This window comes from Uloborus diversus, chromosome 1 (assembly GCF_026930045.1).
Source record: "Uloborus diversus isolate 005 chromosome 1, Udiv.v.3.1, whole genome shotgun sequence".
Lineage (NCBI taxonomy): Eukaryota > Metazoa > Arthropoda > Arachnida > Araneae > Uloboridae > Uloborus > Uloborus diversus.
The window spans coordinates 104,774,342-104,789,811 of record NC_072731.1 but is presented as its reverse complement, the minus strand read 5'-3'; the positions used below and the strand labels follow the sequence as shown (position 1 = coordinate 104,789,811).

At 34.0% G+C, this 15,470-nt stretch overlaps 1 protein-coding gene across 1 annotated transcript in view; it reads right to left on the bottom strand.

Annotated features, from left to right (window-relative positions):
• The window catches only part of LOC129234173 (DNA (cytosine-5)-methyltransferase PliMCI-like), an 84,752-nt gene that overhangs the window by 11,228 nt on the left and 58,054 nt on the right, over positions 1–15,470 (bottom strand). Inside the window, exons 17-23 of the mRNA XM_054868088.1 lie at positions 14,619–14,731; positions 11,900–11,996; positions 10,756–10,941; positions 10,028–10,265; positions 8,751–8,941; positions 1,561–1,833; positions 1,027–1,470 (exon numbers count right to left, since the gene is read on the bottom strand). Of these exons, the coding sequence (XP_054724063.1) occupies positions 1,027–1,470; positions 1,561–1,833; positions 8,751–8,941; positions 10,028–10,265; positions 10,756–10,941; positions 11,900–11,996; positions 14,619–14,731 (1,542 nt within the window). The remainder of the gene's footprint in view (positions 1–1,026; positions 1,471–1,560; positions 1,834–8,750; positions 8,942–10,027; positions 10,266–10,755; positions 10,942–11,899; positions 11,997–14,618; positions 14,732–15,470) is intronic.

Genomic DNA, 15,470 nt, shown 5'->3' with positions numbered 1-15,470 from the left:
AGTCGTCTTTAAATAGAGCGCAGTTAAACCCATTCAACTGTAGTTCATTTAGTTCCCCTTTATGAGTTTATTTTCCGGGAGGTCGAAAAAAAAAGCATAGCATATAAAAATGACATAGAACAACCCTCCTCTCCTTCCTTAAACCCTTAACTTACACTCTAAAACTGTTATTCTAAATTTTTACTGACCATTTTTCACCCTCTACTAGTGTTTTGAAATTCATAAGTGCAAAAGTGAAAGATAAGTCAAAAGTGTAAGTTCAAACTGAATTTCTAAGGCTGCCTGTATCTTAATTTTGCAATAAAACACGACGCAAAAAATTTCATAAAAGGAATTAATATTTCAATCTTAATATATTAAGGTTTTTTCCTCATCACATGAGGGTGTAGAGGGGGGGGGGTTTAAAAAAAAACGGAGTCAGAATTCCGGTGATTTTCAAAAATTCCCAAAGAACTCCAAAGGTGAAAAACATCAAAATTATCAGTTTAATTAATTTCCCTAGTTTGTGGAAGATGAATATCTGTCTGAAAACATAGCTTTGCACTCATGAGAACATATTGCTAACATCAAGTTCAAGGTTTTAAAAAAACACGCACCAATGAAATTTAAGGAGCATTAACTCCTAAATTGTCATAAATGTCAAAAATCCATCAAAAAAAGTCGATAGCAGCCTAAGTTTATATACCAAAATTTCTTTTTAAAGCTATTCCTATTTTTCAACATCCTAAACATGCCAAAATAGGATTTGTAGCTTAAAATTTATGAAATAGTTTTTGACTATTTTGTTTAGTAGAAATTAATGAATTTTGGGTAATGATTGAGTGAACCGTTAGTAATATTACTGATAACATTTGCAATTCAATGAAAACAATAAAAACAAAGTATAGAAAAAAATAAATAAATAAAACAAATGTTCACTTTTAATTGCTAAGTGCAAAATCTACCATAACTCTTGCAGTGGAATTACTTCAAAAATTATGCATAATTATTTATAATTTAAGTTACAAACTCAAAAAGCAATCTCACCTTCTTGTCATCAACAACAACAGAGCGTTGACAAGCACGCATTGAAAACACATGACTAGGTTCTGGGAAGGATGGTAGTTTTTCACCAGGTGCAGCTGCCAAGATGATAGCCCTTCTTCTTGTTTGTGGTACCCCATAATTACCTGCCTGTAAAACTGCAAATGTACATTGGTAGCCCATGCGAATTAATGCACAAAGAGTCAATTTCAGAACCATGCTTCTCTTGAAAGAAACAAAGTTTCGAACATTTTCCAGCAAAAAAAATCGTGGACGATAATAATCACAATAACTGAGATACGACACAATTAGAGAATTTTTAAACAATGAATACTGTCGAGAATTAAATCTGTTCATGCCACTGAAACCTTGGCACGGTGGTCCACCACAAAGCAACTGTACATCTCCTTTCTGAGGTAAATCTTGCCCTTTGTGATTTTTAGTACCCTACAAAGAAAAAAGAATATTCATTTCTAACAGCCAATTTTATCAGTAACAAGAATTTCAAAATGAACTTTGTATTTAAAACAAACTAACATTCATAACAAGACGCAACAGGTGGTTACAGTCTTCATTAAACACCAAAGCATGTGGATTATTAAGACGGAAAGCTTGAGCAGCAGCTTCATCTTTTTCAATAGCCCAATGTGTTTCAGCAGCACCAGATTGATGAAAACCTTCTGACAAACCACCGCAACCAGCGAACACATCTAAACATTTCAGCTTTTCAGTGATTTCTGGGTATGTCAAAGGAGCACTTTGAGGGGTTTCAGATGTATTATTTTTACTTCCTTTACCTTTTGCTTTACCCTAAAATAAAATAATAACATTATAACTAAACAAAAGAGAGATATATTTTCATAAAACCTCAAAAATGAGCTTTGAGAAATGAAATGAATAAAAATATTGTGAGATATTAAAAATTTTAGTCCTCTTTTATGTATAATTAATTACACAACGGTAGATCCAGAAAATTTCCAAAACAGAAAGAAATTGGTTTTTATTTACTCTAACCTCTTACTAAATATCTAGATTTACAACAACATGGACATGCACACACTCACATACATAGAGTGAGGCAGTGAGAAGCAAAAGGATGTAAGTGACAAGATTGAAATTTGGAGATAACCATTATAAATAATAGGTGAACCTCTCCTCTGCCTTGGGGCAAGAGATATAATACCTGCAACCCTGGTAGGTGCTGCTATACAGCATGATTTATAACACATTTCAATGAAAGTCTACCTAGGACCTTATCTTTAAATGCGTTAAACTCAAAATTTGAAAATGTCCACTTACATACCTTTGCTTCTCACTGCCTCACATGTATATTATACGAAAATATGCATACATATAATGCAGAATGGGACCTTAATTTTTCAAGCCCCAAAACCAGAACTTTTCAGTAATAATGATAATGAAAATAAGTAAATATATTTAAATTTTTTGTGTTCTTTTGATGATGATGTCATGTCCATAGATTGTGCTAAATATTGTCAAAGGACTGAAGGACTGCAGTCGCCAGCTTCGGTGCCTCAGGAATGTAGAGGGTCTCGGGCAGCAAATCTCTGTCTGGTAGCAAGTCAAGTTTCAAGATCGCTGCAGCAATGCTAGGGCTTTCAAACATGTGTCTTGATGTGAATAGGGTCTCTGGGCAGTTCTTGCAGAAAGGATAAGTTCTTGTCCCATCAGGAAGTATCTTTATTCCCTTGTAATGTTCTGTTCTGAGTCTGGCAAGTCGTGATGTCTCTTGGGAAGTCGAAGTCTGTTATCAAAGGTTTCTTTAAGGGCTGGTTTAGAAGTCTGCATCTGCAAGTGTGATGGTAGGGAGAGGTTGGTCTAGATGTGCCTCTTTGGCCAGGGTGTCCACACTCTTATCAGGGGTCTGTCCAGGATTTTTCACAGGGTCCGTTTTTTGTGAAAAATCAAATAATTTTGTGAAAAATGAATTAATTTTGTGAAAAATCAAAAAATTTCGCAAAAAAAATTTTTTTTTTTTTTTGTTAAAACGAAATTTTAGAATTTAGAGATGGCACAAACAGCATCAATTAAACTTAAAGTTGAGTGTTTTCCTCTTCTACGTCGAGAAAATCATTCTGGATTTTTTTTCTGATATTTGGCGGGGGGGGGGGGGGGGGGGGGGGGGAGGGGGAGGGGGGGGGCATCGCTCTTTCAAGTATCAATATTTATCTACCATTCTACATTATGTTAAATTATACTAGATATATTTCTGTACAGTACTTAAAATAATTGTAACAAAAATATAAATAAATTCAGAATAGGGTTCAGCATTCAACTTTTTGACCCAAGACACTCTTAAAAAGCACAGAATTTGGTTTAAAACTTCTAAATTCCGTGATTTTAACAAAAATAAAAAGATATTTCAATTGTTTACCTCTTAACAAAGCGTAATAATCATTAAAAATTCGAAAAATCGGATTCCCATAGCGGATGCAAAGAGATCGCAATTCTCAAAGTGAAGGCATCAAAAGTATAAAAACAGCTTGTAAAAGAAATATTTTTGATAAAATTATTTTAAAATTGCATTTTAGAGTCCTATAATAAACATATCATTAATATCTGTGGACACAGTTGACCCAAAAAAATAAAATAAAATAAACCATCTATTTAGCATTTTAAGTTTTGACTCATAACAGAAAATGGAATTTTGCTTTAAAAACTTGAAATGAGAGTTCTAACAGAAATAAAGAGACTTTTCATTTATTTGAATCCTAATAAAGCGAAGTTAGCTTGAAAAAAGAACAAAATGTGATTCTCATATCGGATGTTAAAAGATTGCATTTTTCAAAATGTAGACATCTAAAGAAAAAAAAAAACGGTAATTAAAAGAGTTTATTTAAAGTTAATCATCCTTGTTAGCATCGAAAAATCAAAACCCATATAATTTTCTCCCAAAATAACAATTAAACATCGCACCGCATCGTAAAAACGCAAATATTGACAAGCTGGTAAAATGATGAGAATATTTTCTAATCAAGTCATTATAAAGGTTCAACGCCAGACGCTAAGTGGTGATAATTTTGAAGTTGGTAACACTATCTGAAGCGATCATATTTTTTCCTCACCCTTACTATCCCTTTGCAGTTCTAGGTTCATTTCGCAGATATATATTATTATTGTTTATTAAATCATGAGCGGAGAAAAGTGCTTACCAATGCCTTTTCAGAAAAGTTTACAAAAACACCGCTGCTAATTAGCTGTGATAAAACAAACAACCATTATATTTATTTGGCAGTAGCCATTATTTATCGCTTGCAGGAGCATTCCAAGAGTGCCGATTTTTTTTTTTTTTTTTTCAAAATTAGCCGATTTTGTATAAGCTGATCCCTCTAATTTGACTTAAAAAAAGGTTCCAAAAATTATCGGTTTATACACAGAAATATGCGGTATTTTGCTTTCAGATTTGCTCTTTCAATAAACAATTTGACAGATCCGATCTTGTTCATCAGAATTTTGTGAAGGGTCCGTTTTGTTTGATCGGGATTTTGTGAAAGGTCCGTTTTGTTTGATCGGAATTTTGTGAAAGGTCCGTTAACGGACCCAAATATCCTCTGGCCAGACCCCTGCTTATTCCCCTCATTGCCTACATGTGCGGGTATCCACTGCAACACACAAGATTTCCCTTTACAATGCATCCGATTGAGCAAATTGTTTATGGTAGAGGTGATGCTTGTCTCTCCAATTTGGATGGCCTCTTTAAAGTCTGAGAAGACAACTAGTCCCTCAGCAAGATCCACAGCTTGAGAATTAGTTACATAAAAAGTTATAGCTTCATTGATCGCCAAGAGTTTGCTGGTGAAATTAGAGAAAAATTAATCCTGTGTTAGTTTTAAGATTGAATTTTTCTCTGCTTAGAAGAGTGAAAAGAATGCCTGCTCCAATTTCCATTGAGGAATTTGTCTGAAGAACCATCAGTAAAGTCAATAGCTAGGTTCTCTTGTGAAAGTTTCTTTATGGTTTCAAGTTCTTTTTGTTTGAGTAGAATGGGATCCTCTTTTTTTGAGCATGGTTGGAGCAAGTTCAGATGAGTGGTCGTGTTAGGTGGTGGTGTTCTTGGAAAAAGAGGTTCCAGTAGGAAATCAAGGAATGAATGCTCCAGATTTGTCTGTCTTCGACTATCTCTATCTAACTGGAGAGTTGATGATCTTTTAAGACTTATCGAAGTATTCCAGTTATAAAAGATTGGCAGAGATATGATCGTTGCTGTTGCTGCAGAGTCTATTTGTGAATTTGACAGTAGTGAAATTACGTCTGCTTTTTAATGGTGGTAGACCACTCTCTTGTTCCGCCTTTTCATTGCTAGTTGAGGAGACGGCACCTATTATAATTTTTGAGGCTCTTTGTTGCACAGAATCTATTTGTTGTTTCGTAGTAGTTGAAGGCGGAGCCCAGATTGGAGTAGCATACTTGAGTACGGCTCTCATGATAGAGTGGTATGTATTCTTCAGGGTTCCAGATCTAGAACCCCATGTGGTTCCACATAGCTTCAGGAGAATATTTAATCTTCCAAGAGCTTTATTTGCCGTATGTTCTACGTGTTTTGTAAAGCAAAGTTCTTGGTTCAAGATCACACCGAGATTAAGTAGGAGAATCCGCTTTTTCGATGTTATGATCTTTGATGCTAATGTTTAAAATGAAGTTATCTCTGTGTTGTCTATCAGTCGAGAAGATGCAATAATTTGTTTGACTAGTGTTGATGCCCATGTAGCGATGCTTTCCAGCATTGTGTTCAGGATTTTGTCAGACTTCTTTCGTTCTTTTAAATGCTTCAAATTACTTGTATTTGACTGCTACATGTGGAAACAAGTTGAATTTATATGTACAATTTTTAGACCATGTGAGGATTGTGACAGTTCCGCTAAATATTTTTAGTAATTTAATTTCATCATCGAAAAACTTGAATCCATGCAGATATTCAATGTCTACTCAAGGGACTTAGAAGAATGCATCATACTTTATGCAGCATTCCTACCTCAAGCAGCTATACTTTTCAAAATTTGATATATGGTCTAACTGAATAAGAATAAACTAAGCTGTCATATCAAAAGTTTTTTGAAATGCTATTTTCTATACAATTCTGACACAGTGGCAGATGGGAGAGCATGAAACGGCTTTGGCATTTACAGGCCAGCCGGCCCCTTAAGTTGAACGCTCCCCCCCCCTTCCTACATTTTTCAAATGTAAAAGACAGAGCGGATTCAGCTTCCAGTTTTAGGAGGGAATCATTACTAGAATTTGAGGACTCAATATAGGAGAATTGCCTTTACAAATGAGGAGAGACAGAATAAGTAATACAAACACCTACATAGAAAAAGGTGTAATATTCTTGTAGATGATGGGGGGTCAGGCACTCCTTAGGAAATTTTTTGAAATTATAGCTCCAAAAACACATTTTTAGATGATCTTGGGCAACGTTTGAGGAAGGGGGGATTTGATGAAATCCAAGAAAACTTTCGAAATTAGAGTCTTAAAAGCGGGTGTGTAAGCTATTTTTGGAAACACTAGGAGAAGTGGTGGAATTCAGGAATTCTTTCTGGACAAAATTTCTCAACTGAAGCTCCCAAAGCAAATTTTGATGATAATTGACACTCTTTGGGGGAGGGGATGTTTTTTGAAATTGAAGTTGAATCGGTAACAAGTTTGATACCGATTCAACTTACCGATAAATTGATCATCGAGTCAGTCTCTGCAGGAACACCTCATATGCAATAACGATTGAAGAGGAGGAACTTTTCCCATGATATTGCATGAAAACAGAATGTATAATTTGTAATGAATGTGTAAAATAAAAATTTAGATGATCCTTAATGATATTAGAAAAGGCGGTTTAGGGAGCGATTCCCCAGAAAATTGTTGAAATTTTAAGTCCTATTAACATACATGGTGTATAGGCTATTTTTGATGACAGAGGAAAATGATTAAGGTAAGGAATATTATTTAAAGTGGCATATTAGCCAGAAAAGAAGGTGTATATCTCTAAGGGCTTCAGCTGGACGACATGTAAAGCCATCAGAGAAACATTAGCCCTGCGTTAACATTAGTCGATGCCTCCTGAATTTAGACCTGCCGCAAAGTCAAAAAAGTTCCTTCTACCTTTTTTACACTTACTTCCTGTGTATGAAAAGGGCGGTCTTTTAATTATTTCAGATGTATCTTAAATACAGAGGTAGAGAATGGATAAAGCTTCTGGTTTAAGAGCAAGTAATTAGTAGAACTGAGCATTGACAGTCTGAACCCAATCGTATAATATTAACTCCGGTTGTTTCTCTTCAGCAGAAATGGGTTGGAATATGCCTAAAAATGCACTTGAGGCTATCTTCTGTAAGGAACAAAAGGTACGGGGGCTCTCCTGGAGAATTTATGCCAAATGATTGCTCTAAAAGCTGCTTTGTATGGTTTTTGATGGTTTGTCTAATCTTAATGCCCTCTTAACGATGCTGGCGAGCAAGTTGTGGATGCTCCAACGAAACTTTTTCATAGCTTTAGTGGGTGAAGCTGTTCAGGGACAGTCCTTCGGTAATTTTTCAAAATTTGAATTCTAAAACACAGTTGTAGATGAACTTGCTGATGTTATCAAGGGTTTTTTGGGCTCTTCACAGAAAGCTTTTTGGAATTGAAGCCCTAAAAACGAGCACGGCTGAGATCTGCGGCTGGTTTACTGCTAAATACCGGTGTGACTATTTATTGCAATATTTTAAACCTCTCTTAGTGCATTTGACCTTGTTTTTTTTCCAATTTAAAACATGCTTTGGCAGCCCGAATCACGACTATTTATCTATTTATTTCTTGTATTAAGCTGAAGCTTGTCAAAGGCTTGTACTGTGTAGCTGAATACTTCTTTTTTTGTTAAAAATTGTTTAAAACCTATCTTTCAGCAGCTTTCAGTTAAATAAATTATAATAAAGAACTGTGGATGTTCCAAAATGACATTCAAGCGTCTAATTGCTTAATATTCAAACCTAGCATTTTCTTTTAAAATTTCGCTAAAAAATTACTTTTTGCCACTGGAATTTCACTTGTTACTTTATTATTAAAATTTTAATTTTTTGATGCTAAGAACGTTTTCTTCCTTTCTTTTTGCTTACCACTAAATTAAAATCGGTAGCCTTGGTTCGGTGCCTCTCCTGGCGATGGCTCTACCTTGACATGTTTACTGTCCCCCACAAATTAGAGGCAGGCTGCTACGGCCTTAGAAGGTCCTGGGCAGTTATGCAACAAAATTATCTTATCGGCCAGTGAATTTACTGACACACAGAAAAACATCTTATTACACACATTAAAATTGCAGTTTTTTTTTAAATTTTGTAATCGTTACTTTCCTTGCAGCAATTTTCTTATAAGTTGAGAAATTTACCGGATTTTTATGATATAGCTACAGATATTTAAATTTTTTAAAGGAAGAAAGAAGGAAAACAAAGATTTTTTAAAATTTTGTAAATTTTGTACTATTTAATTGTAATTGTCAATATGGCACACCAGGTAAATGCCCGGCTGTTCTCCGGACTGGTCCGCCATCGTGCTGACATTTTGCAATTAACACCAGAGATATATTTTTTTCTATCCTAATGAGGCTAAAAACATATTTAAAGAATTTAATATGAGGAAAGTCTTAATGGCCTTGCTTTAAAGAACATTGGCAGTAATGCTCTTTACATACAATAGATACAATCTTAGATACAAAATACTTTTTTTTCTGAGAAACATACCTTTCCAATCCTTCCTAATCTTTGCGCAACTGTTGGAGGATCTTCGAAAGATTTTGTTGAAGCACTAAAACTCTGTGAAAAATGAAATCTGTGAGGTCCTTGACTTGTAAATTCATCAGGAGTAGAAGTTAAGTTCTCAGAAAATACAACAGTGCATTTACCTTTAATGCTTGTGAATTCAATAGTTGCTTCTGGAAACAAATAAAATAAAAGATTTACTTATTAAATAATTTAATCACTGGCATAAACAATTTAATTAGGTACATTAAGAAAACAGGTACACTAAATTTTATGTGAAAGTAAACAATCTTCTCTTCCATCTCATTTTACATTGGTTCACTTTATTTCAACAACTGTGAAGTATAATGATTCAGTTTTTCTATTACATTAACATCTCAACAATATAAGTTAATTCCAAGGCACTAAAGAAAGAATGTTTTTTTTTATTTCAAATAATAATCACTATGAGAACGAATCAACTGTGTGTGTGTGTGGGGGGGGGGGAATACACAACCACATAGGGGACTAACTTGCGTAGATAATTCAGTATCTTTTATCAAAGTACAGAAATTCAAGTGTCTTTTCACTAGCTCACTTATATTTTTTCTGAAAACACACAAAAAAGTTTCTATCAGCGAATAAGTTCTAACAATGAACAGTGATTGTTGACTCAAGGAACATTTGTGAATACCTGAAAACTTTCAGATATTGCAAAAACTCAGGTAATCTGGACTTTCTCCAGAACACAGACCTCTGCTACTCCTATCCTCTAGCAAGCCATATGCAATTCCTGACCCCCCCCCCCCCCCCCAAGAGAAAAAAGGAACATTTTTACTTGATTATTTTTCTCACGATTTGAGCTATGCTAAAGTCAATTATTGTCAACAGAATTTCTGTATTTTTTTCCATACAACTCGCAATCATCATCCTCATGATATAGTTTAAAATTTTTTTTTATATACTGCAATTTTGTAGTAAATTAAATTCTTTTTTACATGACATGAATTTGTATACACAATGAAAAAATTACAATCTCCACTCTCCATTTTTGCTAGGAACTGCACATTAATTTTCTTAAAAACAAAAAGAAAATAAAACAAACTATAAAAACATTCATACTTCATTTAAAATAACTAAATAAATAAACCAGTCAGAACTGTCAATCAACCAAACAGTTGAATTTGCTGACACGCAAGAAATAAAAATTCAAAGATGAAATTCATCAAAATAGAAATAAAACTAAGGATAATAACATAAATTAAGCAAAAAGCATTTACCTTCATCGCTCCAATACAGCAAATTCAAGTCACTCTGAATAACCGAGTCAGCTGATTTGTTAGTGTATTCAGGTCTATAGAAGAATTTTACCAACAACTCAGGCTTTGCAGATTTATGTTTTGACTGTGTAATCTTGACAATATATGCTATCTTCAGGGGTTCAGGAACATCAACGTTGGAACCTTTTACATAATCATTTTTCTTCCGATAAAGCTCTGGATACTCATTTTCATCATACTAACAAAAATAAAAGACTATATTAATTTTTTTTATAAAGATTTTCATACAAAAACATGACAATTATTTACATTTCAAGCTTTTATGAATTAAAAATGATTGGAAAGAAGACTTAACATAAGAAAAGTTCCTTGTTTACAGAAGAAATTCAAGTTTGAGCTTATATCCTAAAACATTTGTACTAATAAAAGCAATACAGAATTTAGTACATTTTAGAAAATGTCTAGAAAATCCACTTGTAGAGAAACCAAAACTCGATGCTCATTCCCACTTATTATTGCAATAGAGAGTGCTGCAAGTGCTCTCTATTGGAATAATACGTGGGAAGGAGCGGATAATACTGGCTAATTAAAAGATTGAGTATAATAGCACATTTAAAATTTTTCATTATAAAATCAAAATAATGTTCACTAAGTTTAAAATTAGTGTATCAACCTCAAACTTAATTTAGCTATACATACACAAGTTTGATTAAAGAATAGGGTCATACTTTAGCAGCTATTTCTCGTCCTTTGGATATCTCAGTCATGTTTTTCTGGAATTTATAGCTGTATACTTCAGGATCAACATAAACACAGTCTCCAGGTCGCAAACAATCTCCAAGCCAAACAGCTGATTTAATAAGCATAACTTTATCTTCTTCTTCACCAGAGGGTTCCAATTCCACACACTGCTCCTAAATTTAAAAGAACAAGATTTCTAACTGATATCAAAGCACTAAACAATAAAGCAACATTCATTAAAACCAGATAAAAATAAATAAATAATTAGAAGCACATAAAACATCATAGTTAAAGGAGAGGAAATGGAATTCAGGTATGGTAGGCAGACAATGACTGTACCCACGATTTATCAAGGATTGCCAGCGACCCTTGGTAGTCGGGCCAAATTTCAAAAATGATATTTCCCAATGGCTCTCTTTTTTTAAAAAACTCAAGCAAGCTTCTAGCAGCTCTGACCATATCCCCTCTTCCAAACAGAGGAGATTTTTTGAAGATGACGAAACATTCACACATATTTATTACAGTTTAAAAATATTTAATTTTAGTATGACGTTCCAATCAGTTTTGTTGAACTAAGTGCATGAATATCGATCTCAACAGAAGTTGTCAGTACTATGTTTCGTACATTTTCTTCATCAAGAGCTCTTTCAAATAACTTTATTAGCCTTAAATTTCCTCACAGACACCATAAATAAATTTTTTGAACTGTTCAAAATTGCACAAAAAATTGTCAAATCAAAAGAAAATATGGGAATGAGACATCTTCACCAAGATTTTTCCAACAAAAAAAAGAGTGATTTAAACTGATTCCCCACCCCCTCATCGAATAACCTAATTTTTCATTCTTCAATACACATTTAATTTCTTCTTATTTTTGAATTTCTGAGCTTTCGTTCACGCTTTTCTCTTATGAGAGTGAATGAATTTTTTTTTAACAGGAAAGTAGGTTAAAAAAGGGAAACTCAAAGGGGGCACAAAATAGAATAATTTGTAAAATTAATTCATTTGAAAAAGATCTAAATGATCACAACTTGTTTGGAAACATAAAAATAAGATTCAAAATTAGCAATTGAAAGCACTTAAAAATGAGTCGCAAAATTAGTGGATTAAACAACAACTTGTACTACCTACCCTTTCAAGAATGTTATTTTTCCAGCAGCTCCAGCATTTTTCTTCTTTATTATTAAAATCAGGAGGATCTTCAAAACGACAGGATTCACTCTCATAACTAGAAAGAGTATTGAGCATATGAAAAGTTGAAAAGATTTAGTAGAACATCATTTGATGTGTTGTACAATAGTGAGGAGAAAAAAGTTGCAAGTTAAGTTTGTATTCATGCTAATTTTATATAAATGCTTTTTAGAATCAAGAAAGAGAAAAAAAGCAAATGATAAAAAATGTGAACTACCACTTTAAGTGTCTCCCACCCTTTATTATTTTAATAGCTCAGGACTTATCAGAAGGTCTTACACGTTTTAACGTGTAAGACCTTCTGATAAGTCCTGAGCTATGGTACTTAAAAGTACCATAACAATTCATACTTTTTAAAAACTTAAAAGCAGGCCATCTGTTAGAATATATTTTTTACTTATTTCAAAGTATTCTCATACCTAACATTTTCTTTCTATTTCACAAAACCCATGCTGCATTCAAAAGTTAAACATGGAAACGTAATACATCCTACTGATTGTGATAGAGATTCTATCACAGTGTGCATTTTCCCTGTGTCTCCTCCTTCTAGCACGATATATGAAGACAAGAGACCTATCACCGGCAGATCTGTACTCATACTGCTGTTCTATGTGGCGAATGAGGTCAGTGGAGAGGTTGCATCAATCATGATGGTTTCAGAATTTGGAGTGGAATGGCATCACTCCTGAGGCGGTGTGTTTGGTTCCTGGCTTGTCACGCTGGATTTTATGAAATTCGATTAGGGATAAATAAGTAATAATTTGAAATTAATTGAAAAATAAAAAAACAGATTACGAGCCGGGTTAGCAAGATGTTTTGGCAGTTTTAATGTGATTCAATAATTAACTCTCTAAATATCACCAAAAGTAGCCAAATTAAAACCAAATTTAAAAAAAAAATCGCCAAATTTGTCGCCAAGCTGGCGACAAAACTTGCCGACCTTAAGACTGGTGATATACCGCCAAGTGTCCGTCAAATTATAACACTACTTGAGTTTGCAATTGAAATAAACAATGATTTCCCCCCAAAAATTTGCAAATAACCCCTTTAGAAACACCCAAATGTAACCAAAAGGGGAGGTGCACAACTAGACCCCACTAGGAGTCTACATACCAAATTTCAACTTTCTAGGACATACCGATCTTGAATTATGCGACATACATACACACATACATACGTACATACAGACGTCAAGGGGAAACTCATTGTAATTAACTCGGGAATTGTCAAAATGGATATTTCAGGCGTCTATACGTTCTTAGGTATATATGGACGTGTGGTTGGGTTGAAAAAAAAAAAAACTCAACATTCATTTGAGGGTGAGCAAAATGGAAATTAAGGTCGATTTTTGAGTGAAAATTTTTTCACGAATACAATACTTCCTTTTTTGTAAAAGGAAGTAAAAATGGGATGGCTTTTTAATAGCAATTTTTTTCGGAAAAGTTAGGGTGAATTGTTTATTTTACGTCAATGGCGGTGAAAATAAAATAAAATGCTTAACTTTGCATACTTGCCAACCTTTGAAGAAAAAAAACAGGAGATTCCACTTGACGTACAGAGAAAATTCACCAGCGATGTTTCACAATGATATTATACTATGCAATTAAATGCCATGAATATTAAATTTAAAATGAAATAGGAATTCTTCTAACATTAAAGCAATTAGTACAAATACAAGAAATACAAAATACTGCGAATGAGAAATCAAACAATAAGGAGTGCATTCGCTAAAACTTCTTACATTCCACAGCCAAAAAAAGAATTTCCACAGCATTCAAATAAATACGGGAAAAATGAAGTACTTAGCTGGTACCCTTTTCTGGCATTCCTACATATTATGCTTAGGGAAAAAAAATGATGCAGGATCGCCCATAATGTAGCTTTGTTGCAAGTCATATTTTGGCCTTTTCTAGCGTAATTGTCATATAATTCCTATCCCTGAGGAAAAAATCCGTTTCGGTCCTGATTCTTAAGAACTATGTGGAGTTGTACTTTCCCCTGGCATTTATAGATGACTAGAAACGGGCACCATCTATTGAGAATAAACTGAAACTTTTTGATAATTTATTGTAAAAAGAAAAAAACGGAGTCTGCCATTAAAAACAGTAGAGTTGGAAGGTATGGTTTTTTAGTTTTATGAAGTATAAAGGAAACAAAAAAAAAAAAAAAAAACTCTTATGAAATACTATTCCTGATACTACATTTTACCTTGCTATAATAAACATTTTCCCTTCTGATTTTAATGTAACAGCAAGACTGTGGTTCAGAATCCTGAAGGAGGTTTAGATTATACATTTTCGGAAATTTGGATCAAGATCAACTGAAGAGGGAAAAAAAAACATTCAAAAACAACAAAAACCAGTGGGATAGAAAACTTGATGCTCGGGTTTCTAGCATACCATAACAATTCATAATTATCTAACGGCCTAAGCAACGTGGCCTTACTAGTGGAGCACTATACATTAAAGAAATGCTTAATAATAAATATTTTTTTTTAAACCCCCACAATGTAAGTTTTCTGCTTATTTTATGCCAAAAGCGCTGAAAAAAAATCTTTAAAATGATGCCTTACATATGAAAGTTTGATGATTATTGATTATGGCCTTGTTAAAAAAACCCTTGAGAAATAATATGTGTCATATAAAATGAGATAACTTACAATTTTTGGTAAAAAAAACTTTTTTCATCATCAGCATTCACTAAAATATCATCAATTGAAGCTTCAGTTCCTCCAATTGAAAACCAAGATGGATTTGGGGCTTTAAATATTACCTATGAAAAATATAAAGCAATGAAATAGTTACCAATGTGCACTACATGCAAACACATGTACGAAGTGTTCAAAAGGGTTTTGACAAAACTCGTTGTACCCATTGAGAAAAACAATTTTCTAGAGCCACATTCCGTTCCAAACTGAAATGACCACATTCAGTTGTCTTGTAGGAAGGTAGAAAGGAAAAAAAAAACAAGTTATACAATTTATTCCCCCCCCCACCCCTCAATATTTTACTCAATTGTGGCATCCTGTAATTCAAATTGACAAATGCATGATTGGCCTATCCAAAGCAGAATGCATCTCAATATTTCACATTATCAAGCAGGGGCGGACTGGGTCCTTCAAAAGGGCGCCAACCTTGGGAAAAAAAAGGTGAAAAAGAAAGGAACAAAAAGGAAAGAAAAAAAAGGTGTCAGACTTGAGGCTCGCGGGCCGATGGGCCAGGCGGCCCCTGGTATGCAGCAAAGAGAAAAAGGGGCGCTAGAAACAAGCGCACAGTTATCTCACCGACAAAAGTGGTTGCATATTGGCCGATGGGGTGTATGGAGAGAACAATTCACAGTGGACACCAGCTCCAGCATTGGTGGAAACATTCGTTCTGGAGCCAGCAGTGTATACCTGCAACCATTTCTCTTCTGGGTAGCAATAGTTAATGGGTTTGTAGACCAATGCTCCTAGCACACTTTGACTTGCATTTGTTTAAATAACTTCTTGTAGGAGTCAAAGGAAAGTTGA